Source organism: Poecile atricapillus, chromosome 3, assembly GCF_030490865.1.
Source record: "Poecile atricapillus isolate bPoeAtr1 chromosome 3, bPoeAtr1.hap1, whole genome shotgun sequence".
NCBI lineage: Eukaryota > Metazoa > Chordata > Aves > Passeriformes > Paridae > Poecile > Poecile atricapillus.
The window spans coordinates 70,920,755-70,941,238 of record NC_081251.1 but is presented as its reverse complement, the minus strand read 5'-3'; the positions used below and the strand labels follow the sequence as shown (position 1 = coordinate 70,941,238).

General features: G+C 43.4%; 1 protein-coding gene across 1 annotated transcript in view; it reads left to right on the top strand.

Annotated features, from left to right (window-relative positions):
* The first annotated feature begins 1,274 nt into the window (after positions 1-1,274).
* Positions 1,275-20,484, top strand: part of SLC35F3 (solute carrier family 35 member F3) — a 61,581-nt gene continuing 42,371 nt past the window's right edge. The window contains exons 1-2 of the mRNA XM_058836706.1: positions 1,275-1,545; positions 16,865-17,189. Coding sequence (XP_058692689.1) covers positions 1,470-1,545; positions 16,865-17,189 — 401 coding nt within the window. The 5' untranslated portion in view covers positions 1,275-1,469. The remainder of the gene's footprint in view (positions 1,546-16,864; positions 17,190-20,484) is intronic.

The following is a 20,484-nucleotide window of genomic DNA, read 5'->3' as shown; positions in this document are numbered from 1 at the left end:
AACAAGAGCCATGCAAACTAATAGTGTGGGTCTGACCCCCTGAGAAAGCTTGCCTCTTAAATATAAAGAACTTTCTAGCCAGCAGAAGTAGGGTGGTGTTTTCCCACGGTTTCCTGAAAAGTCTGTCAGAACTGATTTTCAATAGCTACTATTTATATAATTAAAGAATACTTTGGAATGTTTGTGGAGCATTGATGGCCGCTCAGTCTTGTTTGCAAAGTACACTCATTTCAATTTGACCAGACCTTAAGAAATATTGAGTATTTGCACCTTGTCTGCTGACGCCTCTCAGTTTGGAACCTGGTAAATCTGCAGAGTATTTTCATAGCCACATAAATAATCACAAGGAGTAAAGGGTGCTGAGGTCACTGTGCTCAGCATCTTGTGAATTCTGGTGATATAAATATTTTTTACATCTTTCATACTCGTTCATTATGATGTGTTCTCTCCTGAATCTCCTTGCATTGTTAATTAATGCCAGTTAGACTTTCTGCTCTGACAGAGGGGTAGCTCTATCACACGTTGTTGGTATGTCATGATTGGGGAATCTTAAAATTATTGCAGAAAAAAACAAAAACACTCTAAAAGGTTGCTGCATACAAGCAGCATCCAGTTGTGACATAGGACATTTTATTTAACATGTGTCTGTATGGACACACTTCGTTTCGTGCCTCACAAAGGAGTTGTTAAACTGTGTTAAGAAAGCTGTAGAGTATGTGACTGCAGGTATTGGAGTATCATTGGTAAATCCATGGAGTATCTCATCTTGGCTGCTGGGTCGAGTTTCGGTCTCCCTCAAAAGGATACAGCAGGAACAGAAAGGCTGTGAGGAGGATGGCAGAAATTACTAAAAGCACGGATGAAAATTGACCCAGAATAGTGGCTGGACTTGAAGGAAAACAAAGGAGGGATAATAGCGAGTAAATCATGAATTGGTTCGGGGAGTGTGAATTCTCCCTTCCTTCCCCTCAGACAGCGCGAAGAGAACTAAGCAGAGCGCGACGAGCCGGGAGCCCTTTTCGTGCGGTGCAGCAGCCCAGCGCCGGCAGTAGCCCAGGGCTCGCTCCGGGGAACCCTGGCGCACCGGCGGCAGCGGGAGCGGTGTCCGCAGCCGCATTACGGTCCCGGCTCCCTGCGACCTCCGCCGGAGCCGGACCGCGGGGCCGGCGCCGTCCGGGGGCTCCGCAGCGCCTCTCGCCGCGGCGTCCGGGCGCCTCCCCCGCCTCGACCCGGGGGGCGGCCCCGGGAGCCCTGGGGGCGGGCGGGGGGGGCCGTGCCGGTGACGTCGGGTTTGCAGCAGCCCCGAGCGGCAGCGGGCGGGCGGGCGAGCCCCAGCCCCCGCCGCCCGGTGCTGCGGCAGAGGGCGGCGGGCCGGGAGCCGAAGCGGGGAGCGCCGCCGAGGAGGGCTCCGGCGGCGCCAGGATGTAGGCGCGGGGCGGCGGGGAGCTGCCGCCGGCGACGGGCTCGCCATGAAGAAGCATTCGGCCAGGGTGGCCCCGCTCAGCGCCTGCAACAGCCCCGTCCTCACCCTCACCAAAGTGGAAGGTAAACGACGTCGCTGGGAGCGGGACGAAGGTATCCCGGGAAGACCGGGTACCGCGACCGGGGATGCTCCGCGGAGACCGGGTTCCGCGACAGGGGATGCTCCGGGACGAGAGAGTGCGGTGCTGGGGCCATGCCCGGCGGCGGGGGACTGCGTGACTCGTGGGAGGGCGGTGAGAACCCACGGGGCGCGCAGCTCCCCCGCCGCCGGGCATCGCCGGCGCTTACCCCTGTCCGCCGCCTTTCCCAACCCAGGGTCTTTCCTCGCCCGTGCTCCAGAGGCAGAGCACCTCTCCGGACCTCCCCTCGGGGCTCGGGAGAAGCCCCCAAACCCGTGGGCAAGTACCTGGCGTGTAGGACCCTTGGCAGGAGGGAAGGAAGATCCTCGGCAGATTTGTTCTCCCGTCGTGAGGAACGCAGCCCCGCGTTCCAACCATCTGTCCTCACCTCTATTTACCAATCCAGCTGCATGGTAGCCCTGGAGTTAAGAGTCTTATGGCCAGGAGGGATGTAAGAGCCAAAGAGCAATGGGGGCTGGCAGACCTTTAAGGAGCACAGGGACCTTTGAAGACTTTCATGGATGGGGACCTTGAAAAGGACAGTGATGTGTTCAGGAGGGTTCCCTGGAGAGATCTGAGCGTGAGGAGCTGTTATCTTGAGTAGAAACCTGTGAGGCATGTCCTAGAGATGGAGGGGTGATGCAAAGGCAGGGTGCAGGTCAGGAAGAGGAGCCTGTCTGAAGGATGGACACAGAGCTCAGTTCCTGAAGAAAGAGCAAAGGGAAAGCTGCTGGTTTGGGGGATACCGCTGGGGTATGTCGTTGGTTGAGAGAATGGAATTGGTGAAAGAAAAAGGTTGGCCAGGGGGAATGGAAGGAGGAGAGACAGAAAAGGGATGAGCAGAGTGAGGCAAAGAGAAAGAACAGCTCAAGAAAGGGAATGATCGAATGGTAAGACATAAAATGTGAATGTGAGACTCCAAAGAGAGCTCATGAAAAAGAAAAAACTAATACTGAAAAACTGAGAAATTAATAAAGGAAAAGAAAATATGGTAACAAAAGATTTGTGGAGCAGAAAGTGAGAAAATGTAGAAATGTGCAAGAGGAGAAAAGGAACTTAAAGCATCATGTAAGAGTGGAAAGTAAGGGGTACCTGAAGGTTCTTATTTCAGTTCACAGAATATTCAGCTGTTGCATTCCTGTAATATTAAAACCACCTACTGCAGAGACAGGAAAAGGATTCCCAGTTTTCTGATGGAAAGATCAAGCCTGATCTTCATTACACTATAATTAGAATTTTAAAAAGCCCTTGGAGCTGACCCCATGCACAGTAGAGTGTTTCTCTCAAGGTTTGCATTGGAGGCTCCTCTGGGCAAGGAACTCTCCTTCCTTTCTTTTGGTGCACTGCACAAGCTTTATGAATCATAAATAATAATAACCTACCAGGTTCCAGCTTTGAAATGTGGGTCATCTCATTCCTCTTTTACCAGTTCAAATACAGTTTATTACCTACCTTATATAGAAACAGAAGCAGAGCAATCTTTCACTGTGCCATAAAATTGAATCCTTTCAAGCATTTCCATGTCTGCTCTGCATACCAGCTCTCAGATACCCTGTTGCTGCCCACCAGGGACTTTGTTGACCTAGTTGGACTTTTCCTTCTTTACTTCAGATTCATTTTTCCTTTATCATCAGTGGCAAAAATCTAAATTGCCTTGATGGTGTATGATAGAGCCTGGAGTTTCTTTCCTTCTCTTTAATGAAACAGACTGGCTCTGTTTGAGAGCTTCCTTTTCCAAACCAATTGACAACATTTCTTTTCAGACTAACATTGACTAATTTTGCCAGCTGGTATTAAAGCCATATTAAAAAAAATAGTAATTTAGTTATGGGCAAAAAATAAAGTGAGACAGCTGGCACACTGTGGACTGCTGACTTCCCTTGGCCTGGGTGCTGTATCTCTGGCAAAGATTTGTCTTCCTCTGGTAGTCCAAGTCCGTTGCAAAGGCGTAGATAATGCTACAAGAGCAAGACAGCAAAAACTTTCATCTGCTTCATAGTTACGATTATTTTCTCCCCTATCAACCGTCATCACCATCAAAGCGTTTCAAGGATCTCTGGCAGAACCACTAGGAATATGTTTCATTCTAGTATGGTTAGCCAAGAGGAGCCTTTCATTGATATGCATTGCTGTAAAGCCCTCCAGCATTCCTTCTATTTTCCTGCCGGTGCAGTGACTTCTTTGCTTTAAAAGGAGGATAAGGACTTTGTGCGTTCAGAAGCGTGACTGCCATTTCGAATTCTTTCGGAGATTGAATCATCAGTATGCTCGGAGCCTGCTGTACCAGCACTTTTCAAGACAACTGTGTCTACATGCATTGCTCAGGCAGGCAGTAACTATACCATGTGTTTTCTGTGCCTGGTACTACTGTACACCCTTCATATTTTGAGAAATGTACCCTTGGTGCCTGATTTGTGCTTGTTCTTCCTACTGCTGTTTTTGTCACCAATTTCTGTCCACACTGCAGTGGCCATTCCTCTCAGACCAACCAATTGACTGGTTTCACCCTATTTGTACATGAAAGCACAGTGTGCTTGGAGGACTGACTTCTCTTCCTCAGGAAGGTAAATATTTCCATTCTTGCTCTGCATCTTGGGATCTTCCAGGGACAGGTAACATCAGCTTTGACAAAGAACTGCAGAACAATCACCACATGAGAGAAAACACATCCTCCACTTAATTAGCCCCTACTAGGAGCTGCTTATTCCCAGGCTTTCATCACCAAGGAAATGCTATTGCAGGCTCCCCTATAGCATATTTCCTCTGTGCTGTTCTGTCAGGAATGAGTGCCTGATGATATTCCAAGTTTCTTATAAGGCAAATGACACCTCTCTGCTATCAATTATTGCACATAAACATCTAAACTGAGTTGCCGTGGAACCAGATGCTGACACATGTTCAGCTGTGGCAATGCAAACCTTGCCTGCATTGCTGGAGTTGCAGGGAATTTATATAAGTACAAATGAGAAATAAATTTGGCCTTTAGTATATTTGCATGCCTGCAGGGAGTTCATCACAAGCATATCAACACTGTAATCCCTTTAATAATAAATCTTTTTCACTTCTTTAGCAAGTACAAACTAAAGATCCCAAGCACAGCAAAACCTTCCATGAGCAGCAGTCAGCTTCTTTAGAGAGGAGATTCTTATTATCCTCATTTTGCAGATGGAGCAGCTGAGAAACCGCAGAATGAAGCAAGTTGCCTAAAAACAAGCAGCACATCTTTCCACAGAGCAGGCAAGAAAAGACCTACAGCAGACAGGAATGGACCCCCAAACTTCCCACACATTGTGACCATGGGAGGGCCATGAATGGAAGCAACAGGGGTCAGAAAAGCCTTCATTTATTGAAATCGGTGACTAAAGCTTCCTTTTCAGGAAATAAGCTCAAATGCTTCATAAATAAATTTCTGAATAAATACTGTGTAACTGTTAGCAGTGCTCTGCTGATGACATCCAAAGGTTTTGGTAGTCGGGCAATGCTTGTACGACTGAGCACCAGGGCAGACCTTGTGAACATCTCACCCAGAACATCACAAGTGTAGGAGCCAGATTTGGTGTCCACTGGTCTTTTTCCCATGAAAGCCACACATGACAGACCTGTGCAGTGCTCATGCATCCTAGAAAACAGAAGCAGCTGGTGAACAGGAGAGGCCAGTATTTTGGTGGTTCATCCAGGGCTGTGGGTTTGCGTGTGCTTCCCCACTGAAGAGGCCTTGGCAAGGAATTTGTGTCGGCTTCTGCATGGAGAATGTAACTTTCAAAGTGTTCACTTTTCTTCAGGCTGCCTCTCTGCACAGGGGACAGTGTTCAGTGTGAGCAGTCAGGGCACTTTAACCCACCTGGTTCTCACTCCTTAGCTATGGTAGCAGTTTTCTCCCTCTCCTGTCCAGAACTGGTGAAGGTGATGGTGACAAGTTTGCGTGAATGGGGTTAAAGTTTGTTGTGTGCCTGCTTCTCCTTTGCACCTACCAGTATGCACTCCATTACCGCAGGATAAAGATAATGTCACTTACTCAGCTGACAGAAAAGCAGTACCCTCTTCTGTGGGTACTGAGTGTTAAGTACACATGGACAGTAATTACACTCTGGCTTTCGCCCAAGGCAGCTTTTGCCCAATTTTTGTATTCCTTGCAGTATTTTCAGTTAGCACAACAGCATATTTGAGCAGATAGCCAAGATCTTGTTCCAAAGGCGTGAGGAGTTTCTTGTTGCATAACACCTGGCTCACTTCCCAAATGGCACCATGCTTTCTTAGGCTTTAAACAGCCTCAAAATGAGCTGCTCTTAGCTGTGCTAGCTTACTCACTTACTTACTGGGGAGTCCCTCTAGCTTATCTTTGATCACGTCCCTGGTTGTTTTGTTTTGTCTACCATCTCACCGGTGCAAACTCATGATTTATAGGTTTGGAGGTGACTCATTACTTCTGCACTGTGTCCATTCCTCAAATGATACAAAAATAAAATAATACCATTTTGATGTTAGTAAACTAATGCCAGAGCAGGAGTTTCAATGCATCACAAAGCAGGAAGAGAAGTTATTAAAGATTTATCTAAGCTTCCTTACTTTAGTGGCTGAAATGAGACAGTGTGTACACACAATGGATGAACAGTAGTTTCATTTACAATGACGGAATTTAAGAATGACAGCATCCATTGGATCGTCTTCACAGTCCTTCTGTAGATCACAGACCATTACATTTCACCCACTTATCCCTAAATGAAGCAAGGTGCATTTTGTAGTCATCTTGAATCAATTTAGGCATTTGCTTTCAAAAAATAAGCAGATTACTAATCCACCTATTTAATTATAGGCTTCTCCCATGAGAAGTTGGAACAAGAACCAGTAAAAAATAAATATAAAGTCACCAGAATGCGTTATTCACTGTCTCCTGTATTTTAATTTTATGAATCTTGTGAAAGAAATTTTGTCCTTCTTTTCTGATGGCTGACAATCGTAAACAGTAGGATTTGTAGCTCAGTATAAGAGCCAGAGTTCCGAAAAGACTCCTAGTTCAACATAAAAGTCTAAGTTAGCTCAACGTATTCCCCAGCAATTTCCCAGCAACAAGACACATATATAGGATTATTTATGTTGTTGCTTTCCTAGCACATTATACTCAGTACAGCACATTCACTTACGTAGTAAGCAGCTCTCTCCGCTTGGCTGGAGCACCACTGCCAACCTTTAGTCCACAGCCCAGTTAATCTTTGTTAATTATAAACCGTGAGATGCCACTGCAGACCTGGATAGCATCCTGCGGAAGCAGGAATTTGGCCAATGAAAGAGTAGGTTTACTTTGTAGTCTTCACTGAGCTTTGCTGACAGCCACTGCAGCATAAGATCAAAGGCAACAGGAAACAAGGTGTTTTTAGCAGTGCAGAGCTGGCTTGCTTCTAGGCAGAGCTGCCCACCATCTCTTGGAGAAATCAGGTACCCGATTTCCCACGTTAGCTGCCTGGTTCCAAACACATGGATACTCTCTATCTGGACATAATGTGGAGGTATCCAGCCTGGAAATTTTGTGAGACCTTTTCAAGGTATGAATTTTGACACGAGATCAAGCACCCCTTTGGTTGTATATACAAAAGTTGTATGTTGACTCTTCTGGAAGTATTAGGTATACATTTTGTTCGGTATTACTGCTTCTGACCCTAAGCCTCCTCAACTGAAAAAACCCAAACAAGTGTGAGCCCCATAAGCCTTGTCATTCAGTCATGGAGAGTACAGAAGTAAAAGCTCAAAATGCCTTTTCCACGATCACCTCAAATTCCCTAGCACAACTCTCTGTAAGGGTAATATTTTATTTGTGACTGAAAAAGGCATGAGTCTGTCTTCTGTAGCTGACTGAAACAAGTGAGGAATAGTGGGTTGCAAAACCCTTTCTCGCTGCAAAGAGCATGAGGCAAGTATCAGAGAGAAAATAGAAACTAGAATTTTTGCATGTAATGTATTTTTGCTTGGAGTTATACTTGGTACTGAATACCTCAGTGCCCACATGGGCCTAGCCAAACCTGTATTTTTTTAAAGGAGACTCATCTTTTGATGAGTTTGCTGCTGAGAGGTGAGGAGGCATCTCTTCTTCCTTCCAGGAGATCATTGAGTAAACGATGTGGGGACTTCTGTGGATATATGTGCATTACTCTAACTATCGTGAGCACACTCAAGTCCACACTGGTACCTAGTTATTGGTTGACAGAGAACAGATACTCCGGCTATCTTGATCTGAACTTAAGACCTAAGAAAAGCATTGTGTTTGAGGTTCAATAGCAGGTTAAGCCTTTAGCTTCTAGGAGAAATTCAGGTGGAGTTGGAATTCACTATGGAAGAAATCAATGGGCTACAGCAGAGTTTTCTGTCTTATGTTATGTATGCTTACTTGAAAGCCAGGCAGCTCTGAGTTTTTGGAAGCTCCTTAAGAATGAAAGAACATTAGCTTTTTTTTGATAAAGTGCAGTCAGCAGAGCCTCCACAGTTAGCATGAATTCACTTATCTCCCTGTACATATGCACTGATATAAATGTGCTCTTTATATTAGTATATAAGTAATTGAATTCCCTTGGAGATAAAACTATTACTCAAGAAAGACATGTAGCACTCAAATGCCTGGATAATTATTGCAGTAGTTTCCTGCAGAGAATCCAGCCTGTGTTTTTACCATCTCTCAACCCTTAGTTCAGTCTCAAATTTGAACAGACTGATCAAAATTTACCCAGAATACAATTTTGCTCATATCTGATTTTTGTTCTAATAGGAATTCTGCTTTCATAACTCCTCAAAGTAAGTGGTAAAACTCCCAGAGACCTCACCAGGTAACTCACTATAAGATTCAGTTCAATTTTTATTTAAGAATGGAATGCAGAATAATATCAAGAATATGTAACTTATAATCAGGGTTACTCCTTGCATGTGGTTACTTTCCAGTCCCACTGGAATGCTTCTGCTGTAAAAAGTACCCAGTATCTTCCTTTTTCACAGTGGACTCCGGTCAAGAATTCCAATTAATAATAAGAAGGACAGCATTTAGGGGAATTCCTCACCTCATAAAATTCAAAGTGGAATATCATAATAAAGCCCATTCGAATGCAGCACTTTTAATGGAATTTCAAGGCAGTTGCCTCTGAAGATGAATTAAATGGATTAAAGTCCAAATTGCTGCAGTCTGAAGTTGATTACTTTTCAGTTCTCTTTATATATCACTAACAGGAATTAGAATATGTATTTTGCAGAAAGCCTTGCTGGCACACTTGACAGAGGCAGAAAGGCATATGTATGCTAGGGAGGAGAATTTGGCATATCTTCAAAAATATGTGGAGATGATTTAATTCCAGCTCTTAGTAAGTTTAGATCTAATATTTAGCACAGGATAAAACAGGAATTAATATATATTAGCCATCAGTGATAAAACCCACTATATCTGTGAATAATGCTTTAGGATATGAGAGTACCTGCTACAAGAAATTTGGGCCTATTTGATACAAATCAAGCTACATAGATGATCTGGTGATATCAGTAATATAGGGCAGATTTCCACAGATGAGAATCACCTTGATTCTTAATGAACCAAAAGTCCTATTTTCTACCCTGCTGAAATTAAGGTGAGAGGATCAGACAAGTTCAAATAGCCTGCAATAGATCATTGTAACACTTTAATAATTACCTAATTTATACTATGAATTTCAATAGCAGAAGAGGGTCTGAACTCAGAATGTTTTTTTCTTGGTTTTTGTTCATGCAATTTTCCCTATTTTCATATACATACGTCTCTTATTCTGCAGCCTCAAGACCTTCTGACCTAATAGGTTAATACCCTAGGTTTGTTCTTTAAAATAATTCTATTGTGCACTTTAAAACTTATTTTCCATATTAATTTATTCTTAATTTAGTAATGCTATTTCATGATCAAATTAAGTAAAATTATTATCTCATACTGTAAGAGCAAAGTATTTAAAGAAAGCACTTTAAACTTTTCTCAAATAGCATCTAAAAATCCATTCATGCAATGCTGTTGTTGACCAAATATTCTAATTTAAAAACTGATTTAATGAGGCTTTATGGGGTTTTGTCATTTTTCCATTGTGATACATTAATTGAGATTCAATAAAAAACAGAGAACTGATCTTTTAGACCTTCAGCCCCGACCATGGTTGGAAAACTGGGGAGCTGTAAGCAAACCCAGAGTCATTCCAATGCTATGTTACAGTCCCACCCACCAGCCACCCACAGGGACTCACAGCTTTCCTGTAGGAACCTGGGAGCAGCTTCCTCAAAAATCACACTCAGCTGCCATATGGGCCTGACCAAAAGTCCGTCGGGTCCTGCCTCCAGCTTGGTGGAATTGAACAGGAACATGTATTTTCTAGCCATTCATCTCTCACAGTGTGGGTGTGCTGACAGCTGCAGCTTTGCCAGATGTAGGAAAATATCTTTTTTCTGCTTTGTTCCTAGTAATTTTTTGGCAGTTATTTTGCTTTTTTCACTGCTTTTCAACACTGACTTGCCCTTCTCTATGTAGCATCCTTTGAGGAGTTCATGATCCCTGATGGCCAGAGCCCATCACTGAGTGTGCAGCATGTGGGTTTGTTTATTCCCACCTGCACCTCTTTATCAGCACTCTTCTCCATCTGCCAGTGTATGACCCAGTCACACAGTCTGTCATCCCCTGCAGCTGGCCACTGCCCTTGCTGACCTGCCTAACTTCACATCATTAGGAAACTTTGTCACCTTGTGGCTCACTCCCTTGGTGAGGTGACCCTGGTTAATGGTGAAGAGTGCAGTTCCCACAGCAAACCTCTGCAGAGCTTTGGCTGCTTCCCCCATTGCTGTGTATACTCCTCATTGGTTTCCTATCCTGTACTGAGGCTTTTGTCCATTCCAGCACTTTCCCTGTCTGCCTGTTTTCTGTAAGGCTCTTTGGAGTGGGATTTTATTGGGAGCCTCTTCAAAACCTGGAAAGGGTAGCTGCATCTCCTTTATCAATGTGCCTGTTGACTGCTGTCAGAGAACACTGGTGAGGCTGCAGGATGAATCATCCAGTTTGCCCAGAACATAATGCTGTCCTTTATGCCATCTAAGATGTCCATCCTAACTATTGCTCACTCTCTTTAGCACTTACCACTCTGTTTCAAAACTAAGTTGGCAGGTAAGTGGCTGAAACCTTTCCTTCAAAGACTGGAGGTGGAATATGTGCCCCTCTTCAGTAGCTCAGTGCATAGAGCAGCCTTCCACCCCTCTGCTAGGAGAAGGAAATCCATCTGCCAAAGAAAGTGGCCCTCCAAGGCCAGGGGAACCCAGATAGCAGCAAAACTGGTTGGCTCAGAATAGAAAACATCCTTACTTACTAGGAAAGCATAAATTCAGGAAGTCATTTGCCCAGAGGAGAAAAAGTGAGGCCCTAGCTTTGTTCCAGTGACTACAGAATGGAAATATTTCTTGGAGATGACTCCTAAAATGAGAGATGGGAACTCTCAAATATGTCTTTGAATCCTGACAGAGTCTGGGTGTAAGAGAGGCACTTGGGTGTTAGGAGTCAGGGTCCTTTGGCATGCCCAGGAGCAAATTCTTTGGCATCTGATGAGCTCTAATGGGATTGTGAGGAGGCTACAGCTGCTACAAGCAGCTCTGGCAAAACTAGAGCTAATTTGGAAAATGAGGGAATGTCCCTTGATGCATAGTTGGTCTGTGCATGCTCTCACTACAACTGTGCAGGAAGGTTGATACATGGAGATTACTGGCTTCCAAAATGAAATATTAACAGTTTCTCAAAACCAGACACGAGGATGACCTGTGAGAGGAGAGGCCATCACTGACAATGGCACAAGAAAGCTGCACTAGGTACTGGGTGGTCCACCAGGCAACGAGTGAGTCCCTGAGATCTCACTCTTTAACGTGACTGACTGCGAAGAAAATGCCTGGGCAACAGATCTGAACAAATATCAACATTTTTCAGGTTTAGACAGCTACAGTGGTAATTAGAGATGTAAATCACTTCATGAATTTGGTATTTCGTCTTCTCTTCACAGGATGATGTCTCAGCTGGTTTTTAACAGCTTAGTTCAAAAGTCTTGAACACCTAAATAATGCAAGGTTAGTGTGGTAGGAACGGGATAAAAATCATGGTAGTCAGGAACAGGATACAAACAAAATATGAGGAGTTTGTGATTCTGCTACTGAGACAAATGATATTGGGTATCCAGAAGTCCACCATCAGAAGCCATCATGTGTGTCCTCAGGTGTGTTAGAACGAGCTGTCTCCCACTGATATCCCCATGTAGTAGCTACTGGGTGAAGAAGTCACACAGCATCCGAGGCTGTGAGAATATGCCTTGGGTAGCAGCTGGCCCTCATCTCCCTGCATGTCACAGGTTTCTAGAGCTCTAATCATGCTGAGGACCAGGCACTATCTTACAGGACTCCCCTCAGCTCCTTCTCCCCTCTTTATTATAAGCATATGTTTTTGCAAGCTTTACAAACTCGTTCTGCGCAATGCTCAAGCAGTTACAAAACATTTGACAGGCTGGCAAAATGGAAATATCTTCAGGATGTCTCATTTATAATTGTCAGAGACCTGTGAGGGTTTTTCTTTTTATCAGAACTTTTTTCCAGAAGCCTGATTTAAAGAACTGTTTAAGAATATGCTTATTTTGAAGCACATTCCTAGCCTGGGGAACCTGTAAGAGTTGTGCATTATCATTAGGTACATGTTTTGGTCCCTAATAAGCAGGACCTTAGTCTGTAAGGGTCACTTTCTCACTCTGAAGGGTTGGAAAGGGCACCCAGCACTTGTGTAATGCTTTTTTGCCTGAGTTGCTGACTACTGACAGCAGCTAAAGCAGGTCACTGATGACAGCTAAATATGTTCATGTGGCACTGCACAGCTCTGAGTCCACCAGCGCTGTCTGTGGTGGCTTTACCCTCTGTTCCTGACAGCAGTGGTGGAGAGGTGGGACTCATCTCACCCAGCTTCAGACACCCACACCAGAGACACCTACTTCCAGCTTGTCGCCCCAGACTGTTTAGAGCTGGTAGAGAGAAACAAGCACTCAGAGGGAGTGATTCATCTGGCTCCTTTTAATCATCTACTTTAGGAGGAGATAAATCGTGCTATGGAAATGTCTTTTTTCTGTCTACTAACTATGCAGAAAGTGTAAATCACTGTCTCAGATACACAAGTCGTCACGGCAGATGTCTCAAACTAAGACGATGAATGCCACCCTTGGTTTTTATCAGTATCATATTTTTAATACACACATTTAGGTACAGTGTGGGGCTACAGTAACCCTATAGCTGTCTAGCTGTGCACAGGAGTCTTAAGACTCTTGCAGAGACTTTAGAAGAGGCCAGGACAGCCTATTTAAAGGTGTTACTTTAATGGTTTAATGGTGTAGTTCTTTCCCATGTGTCTTGCTTCATGGCCTTCAGCTGGGTCTGGGGAGTAAATAGCGTGGGTATAGATGGGCCTTGCTACAGGTATCCACAGTCACCTGAGGGGGGTCTTAGCCATAACATAAAAAACAGAAGGACAGCTGTTTTCTGAGGTTAATGGCATTGGCAGTAGCTTTGGAGAATATTTCCTTGCTTTGTTTCTGAATGCCATGGGAGAGAGGTTGGACCGAAAGGGAGGGAGGAGGAATGGTTCCATTTGGGATTTATGAAAAAGGAAAATGCATGAACAAAAGGGACAACAAAAAAACCAAAACTAGTAAATAGGCATTTTTCCTCTACCTCAGTATCTTAATTTGTTCTTTTGGGGGATACAGTAGCATACACGTCAGCATGCTGCAGGAAGCAATGGAAGAAACACATTAAAAGTCTGCAGAAATAAATTCTTCAATGTCCTGTCTCATCGATTCTAAAAAGACATTTTTCCATCTTTAAATTCATGTGCATTCTGTTGCCAGCTGACTCTTGTGCAGTGTTAGAGAGAAAGAAGCTTTTCACGTATGTGTTTAGTGTCACCCCATCTGTGCACATGTGGTTTGGGTGAGGAAAATGTCTCCAGAAGAGACACAGGGACTAGACAAGGTAAACTAAAGATCTGGATTTTGTGTTTGCCAGCTGGCAGGCCAGTGCCCTCCACAGTAAATGAGGGGATGGGACCACATGAGTGTATATCATATGTAGGGTCCACCCTCTTCAAAGAAAATCTATTTTTTGGGGGCAGATTATGTCACAGGTATCCTCCAGGTCAGTGGTGCATCTACTGGAAAAATCCGTGTCCATTTGGCATCTAACTCTCCAGCAGCACAAGCAATCATGAGGACACAATAAAGCTTCACTGAAAGATACTACAAATACTGACAGATGTTACAAGTCTCAGCTTGAAACTGTTAATCATCAGATAGTGATTTTTACCCCTACCATCATGAAATCCATTGTGCCTGGGATAAGTTTTTAGTCCCTCCAGTCTGTAAATACATCAAAAGCATGGACATCCCTAGAAAGTTAACCTTTCAGGTGCAAGTTCATTTTAGAAGTCATAGATGCAGTATTGGCTATTGCTGAAAGCAAATGTTTCTGTTACCCAGACAAGTAATTTTGCCTATGTAGCAAAAGAAAACATCAGAAAATTCAGCTTTAGGGAGCAACTGCCATGGAACAGAGTAGAGGGCAGTGATATTCAAGCTGTCCAGATGAACTGCTGACTCTTGTGTACATGCACAGTACAATGGTTACCTGGGCAGGTGGCTTCAGTCCTTCACAGGGGGGAAGATCTTCACCACAGTGTCTGTAGTGGGCTGTCTGTCAACACTGTATTACCAGATGTTGTCTGGTTCATCAGACAGTTGTGAGTGATTCTCATTTCAGAAAAAATAACACAGCTTCCATGTTGTGAAGCCCCACAGCAGTGACTCATCTTAAAATCTCATATATCCTAGTGGATTTCGGCACATTCCCTAATGTTAAATATCTTCAGCAGGAGTGGTTTAAATCCTGGTTTCCTGTTTCCCCAGGGAGTAACTGCAGAAAGATGTGAATGGCAGATGCCCCACTGTCTCTCTCAAGGAGGAGGACCATTTTTGCATACCCCTCCAAGCAGTTTCAAAAACATAAACTCTGTGTGAAGTTGAGTTGATACAGAGTCACAAACTCCTCTTAAGCTCTCATTTGGCACACTGGCTTCCTGAATTTGTTTTTTCTGTGCCCAGAAACCCAGTGGTCCAAGGGAAGAAGGATGAAGAAGGATTCTGTACTTTTTTCGGGTGTGTGAAGTGTTTGGTGTTGCAGTGACAATGCCCAGAAGAAAATCTTGAGTGGAAAGGAAATATTTGGTAATCATTCTGGGACTTGTGTGGAGGATAGCAAAGAGAGCACTGGCAACTGCCCATTACATGGTGAAGTTAAAAGAAATGAGTGTACCCTTGTTTGGTACAAACTGAACCCTGACACTAGTTTGTGCAGCAAGTGAGGCAAGAAGCATTAGTTACAAGCAATGCATTACTAAGAAAATGCTTCAGAATTATATTGAATGAGCTGAGCATTAATAGGCGGTCTGTTTTTCAATTCAAACATTTGACAGGTAACCAAAGGTAGTAACTTTTCCATTATGTATAATTATAATGTGTACAAGGTCACATTAACTTTGGACAATCCATTGGCTTGCTGGTGCATCTCTTGTTATGTGGGAGGCTGTCCACACAATCTTCTATTGAAAACTGAAATAAGTGGAGAGATCAGAAACATTCTTATCTCTCTGAAAGCCACACAAAGAGGCTAGATGTTTATGTCTTGGCTGCTGTACATTCTTTTTAGATATCAGGCCATCAAACAAAGGCCACAATCCTTCTTATATAAAGTTATAAAATATATCTTATCTTGTTATTAAATACAGCTTTACCAGGCAAACTAATGGTACTTTTAGCTCAGATCATGCATTTCTTATCTGTAGGGAAATAGCAAAATAGTTCTTTCCATAGAAAGAAACATTTTCTTTCATAATGTATTAGATCATATAAATACAAATTTAGGTTAGCTTGAAATAAGAGATTTTGCATTCCACATACTAATTCACACCAGGATAAGGAAGGATTTATTTATTTATTACTTTTTAAATTTTTTTTTTTTTAATGGGGACCTCTCTTAGTCTGCCTTGAATATATATGAATGTTTGGCAATATCACAGTCTCTCATTGTCCCAGTTTAACTTACATGTTTTCACCGTTCAATGCATGCAGTAAATTCTAGACAGTTTTGAAGTTGTAGATTCCTGGATTTCAACATGGACTACTGTTATTTCCTGCTTTAGGTAATGGACCAACTAAACTGCAGTCAGCCTCTTAGAGAAATCACTGCTGAGTGCTGTGTGTGGGTGACTGACAACTTCAGCAGATGTTGAATGGGGTGAAGTCAAGAAAGGCAGGTAGAAAGCCCTAAAGGCAGTGGCCTGCTACTGAGGTCTGCCAGCATGTTTTGATCTCTGTGAGAACTCAACCAGCTAACCTCCTTTGCTCATTCATTCAGAGGCTGGAAACACTTTTGACTGACAGCTGTAAGATATCAAGACTAAGAATTCATGTTTGAGGGTTGGAGGGGCAAGGTTTTTAGGTGAAAAATTTCCAGCAGCATGCTAGGCTTAGTTATAATGGGACAAAGCTCCAGTCCAGCCTCAGCTGTGCAGGACTTGAATTAAAAAACCTTAGGATTGCCTGGTCAGAGATGGACTTTGTGGTTGGTCTGGTTTTTGCCATCTGGCTACAACCACAGGAGACCTGTTTTTCCAGGGATCACTGAAATGCCTGGTGATCCAATTCATGATTAATCACATGCACTATTTATGTTGCAGTGATTTTGCTTAACTTCAAGATTAAATATGTTGCCTTCCCTCTCTTTTAAGAAACACCATATTCCATAAACTGGCCATTTCTGCATTTTCCAAGACAATAACAATTTCAAGTGCTGTTATAATCCCCCTTGCTGCTTTATCAAACTCAATACCACATTTTTCGTTCATTTACACATCCCAACAGCGCGAGTTTAAGTGGTGTGTTAAGCCTTTCTATGTACATCAAAGCAACATGTAATTTTCACTTTCATTTTACCCAACGGCTTCTAAATCTAGAGGTGATAATTGTTATTTGCATTCTAATTATGCTTCAGTTCAACCAGAGGCTTTGCAATGATCTAAAAACAAAGGACATTTTGTGGCAAGATCCGGTGGGCTCCTTTGCTCCTAAAGCTCCACGTGACTTCAGAAGGGCCTAAGATTTGAAAACTAAAATGCAGGATGGATTTCCTTAGTAAGCCATGTGTTTTCTCCTCTGCAGGGGATGAGCGCTCCCGGGAGTCTCCAGCCCCAGCCGAAGCACAGATGCAAGCTGGGGCGGAAGGCGGTGGAAGGGTGAACCGCTGCTGCTGGAAATGTTCCGTGACGCAACTCAAGAAGATTTTCTGGGGTGTGGCCGTGGTCCTGGGTGTCTGCTCCTCTTGGTCGGGTTCAACCCAGCTAGCAAAACTGACCTTTAAGAAATTCGATGCACCCTTCACTCTAACGTGGTTTGCAACAAACTGGAACTTTTTATTCTTTCCTTTGTATTATCTTGGACATGTTTTTAAGTCAGCTGAAAAGCAGTCTCCAAAACAAAGATACAGGTATGGGAGCTTCTGTTTTTAATCCTGTGGCTCTTGCATGCTGCTCTGCATTTCACAGACATTTTGTTCAAATCAGTCAGTTCCATCAAACTTGTGTTTGTATCCTCTCCAGGTCTGTTAAAGGATGGTCTGAGTTCATTGTGTGTCCTATGTTAGGTGCTATTATTATTCCTAATATAATTTCACTCCAGTAAGAAATCCAGATTTATTTCCAACACATGCAAGTCATGTAATGAAAGTCTGCATTTTCTGTAGTTATTTATCCAGAGTTTTCTGCAAACATTTTTTTTTTAATTAATATCTCTTTCCCCTACCCATGGCTGACTTCTGTGTCAGTCTCTGAGTAAGTTAAGATTTTCTTTTCCAAGCTCAGGTCTAGAGCAGAGCCTTGAATAGCTGAACAAAAAGAACTGCAGTATTTTCCTGGCACTACGCCCTTGACATCAAAGGCCAAGCTCTGATCCCAGTTAAACTTGAGCTGTTATGTTTATTTCCGGGAGGAAGCGCAGTCATAACCAAAGGCAGCACTTTGTCTTCAGCACACCTTGTCGTTAGAGCAAGCCAAACCCGCAAAGCCTGAGTCCTTCATGGAAAGCCCTGAGTGCCTGTCCTCCGTGAGAGGCTGAGGATGCTCTGTCTGCTTGAAGGACTGCCTCTCACTGAGCACTCCCTCAGCTCTGCTCTGCTCATTTTGGCCTGAGAGGTGTCTGGGACAGATGGGATGACTCAGCCATCAAGATGTCCCATGTCAGAGAGCTTCCCTGATACGTGGAAGGATGTGAACAACCTTTTCCCCTTCTGTTACACAGTGGGGCTCATAGACTTTTAATGAAGTAGCTTAGAAAAGTAAACAGTAAGAAGTACACATTTCTCAGCTCCCAGCTGCGCAGCAGCAAGGTGGAAACTTACTACATGAAAAATCGAAGAAACCACGTTACTCAGGAAACGCTCTACCTCAGATGTCTAGGGTTAAGAAATTTTACTGCTTAGCCATCATTACGATTTCTTCAACATTTACATAATGTGGGGGCTGCAGATAATGGATATGACCATTCACCACAGGTTCTAGAGCAGGATCTAGACATTCTAAAGGCATTTTGTTGAGTGCCGTGTTTCCTGGATTTCAGTTTTCAGGTTGTATTTGTTCACAGCAAATGTGGTTGCTTCAGAGATAAGAGGAATATGGAGGTTACAGAAAGCTACAGCTTAATCTAAAAACAGCAACAAATGCTAGCCTAAAAGCAAATACCTTTTTATTTCTTTGGTTTTAAGTATTTTTCTTCCCAGCTGCTCTCAGATAATGTTTTAAATACTGCTGAATTCTGGGGTGAGCAGTTGTGGTTTTCCAGTTCCCTGGGGTTAAAAACCCAGAGCACTGTACTCATTGCTGCAGTAAATTGATACAGTTGGTAGTTTTATGTCTTTCATTAATTAAATGAAGGCTGAATTGAAGAGCAGGTGCAAGCCCTGCAGCCTGTTTGGGATGCAGGGGGACATGATTAGCAGTAGGTTTGCCCAGGCTTCATAAAGAGTGTGTGTTTGTGTGTCTGACAAGCAGACTGAATAGGGTTAACTTAGAGAGGTTTTTCTGGGTGTCAGGGAAGATGTGTGCATTTGGAGATGCGGCTGCAGCTCCCAGCTTTGCTGCAGGTTTGGTCTGTGGTTTGGAGCAAGTCACTGCAGACCTCTGATTTCCTTGTACTCTCTGTTCTTTTGGAGGAGCCAGTCCTTCAGGGAGGAGGGAGGACTCCCCCTTACCATGTATTTACCTAGTGTCTGCCTCAGCATGTCCCCTATCTACACTGAGGCGTTTTGGTGGTGCTGCACCAAGTTACTGTGAAATTATTTACTGTTCATCTGTTTGCTCCATTACAGCTGTCACGTGTATATGGCAGTAAACCCAAGCATTGCAGTCCAGCCTCACCTCCTAATTATTCCTCCTTTTTCCATGTTATGTATGTGTGCAGATATATAAAGAGGTGCACAGGGACTTTGCTCCATATGAAGCATCACCATCTTCAGGAAAGCTTGCAGACCAGGCATGGCTGGACACAGTAGGGAGATATTTCACAGACTTCTGGGTAGTTAAAAGAAGACAATTGTGACCTAGAACTGTAAAAAAACTGGCATAATCACTTTCTATTTCTTTTATCCTTCACTTTTATCTATATTTTACATCTTACCTGAGATCTCTGGCAGGAATTTGGAACAAGATAAATTAAAAGGTGATAATGGGAGAAGGTGGAAATATGATATTTAAGTCACCTTAGCAGTGAAGTAGAAAAGGAAGGGGTTCTCAGATTTTGCCTACACAGGCTGCTAAAATCCACAGGTACCTAATGTTTTTTGGCAGGAAAGCTCCCCCAGGACACCTACCCACCCACCCCAGCAGGACTGGGCTGCTCAGCCTCCCCTCCATGTGGCACAGGCAGTGCTTTCACACCGCCCCTTCCTGAAGGTGCTGGAGCCAGCAGGTGTGCTTTGGCTACCTCCCTATACAGTTATAAGGCATATAAAAATCAGCAACCACCAGGAAAAATACACAAAAGGGGGATCATAAAATGTAGCAACAGTGAATAGATGTGTAGTCCCTCCTGCATAGATTTTATGGTTTATTACAGTTTTTAAATTCCTATTGTATTGTACCAGTATGTTTACTATGAAGTAAATACATTAATTTTTACATTTTGTAATCTCACAAAAGAACATACCTGTCATGAACATAAACCAGTTTTCAGCTGGTTTATGACAGAAAACCAGATGGGTTTGTTTTTTTTTAATAGGATGTATAACAGTAGTAAATTTGCCACCAAATTTTTTTAGAGACACATTGAATGTAAGAGCAGGTTTATTAAGTTTCTTTATCAGATTTTGAGTACTAGGCCACAATGTGAAGTATTAAGGACTTATGACTGAACCATATTGCATGGTAAGGAACTTGCTGTTTTATCTGAAGTAGACTCTCAGCATGTCCACACTGTGGGGAGAGAGCCACTCTTCATAGCAAACCAGAACTGATGCATTCACTTCTAACTGCTCTGTACTCCCTGTGCAGCTCCATCAAATGCTGCCAGGGTTGTGCCCAAGTGTAGACTGCTCAGGGAGAACCTCTCCCATGGTTGCTACCAAAGGTGTCGTGGCGCAGGACTGTGTGCATGGAAGTGATACAGAGAGCTCTGGAAGGTCACAGAAGAGCATGCCAGGGTCAGCATCACTGCTACTTCTTGTGCAAGTGCTCACTACCTTAAAATGAAATTACTGTAACTAAATTCTTACTCATTTCAACCATTGTCCA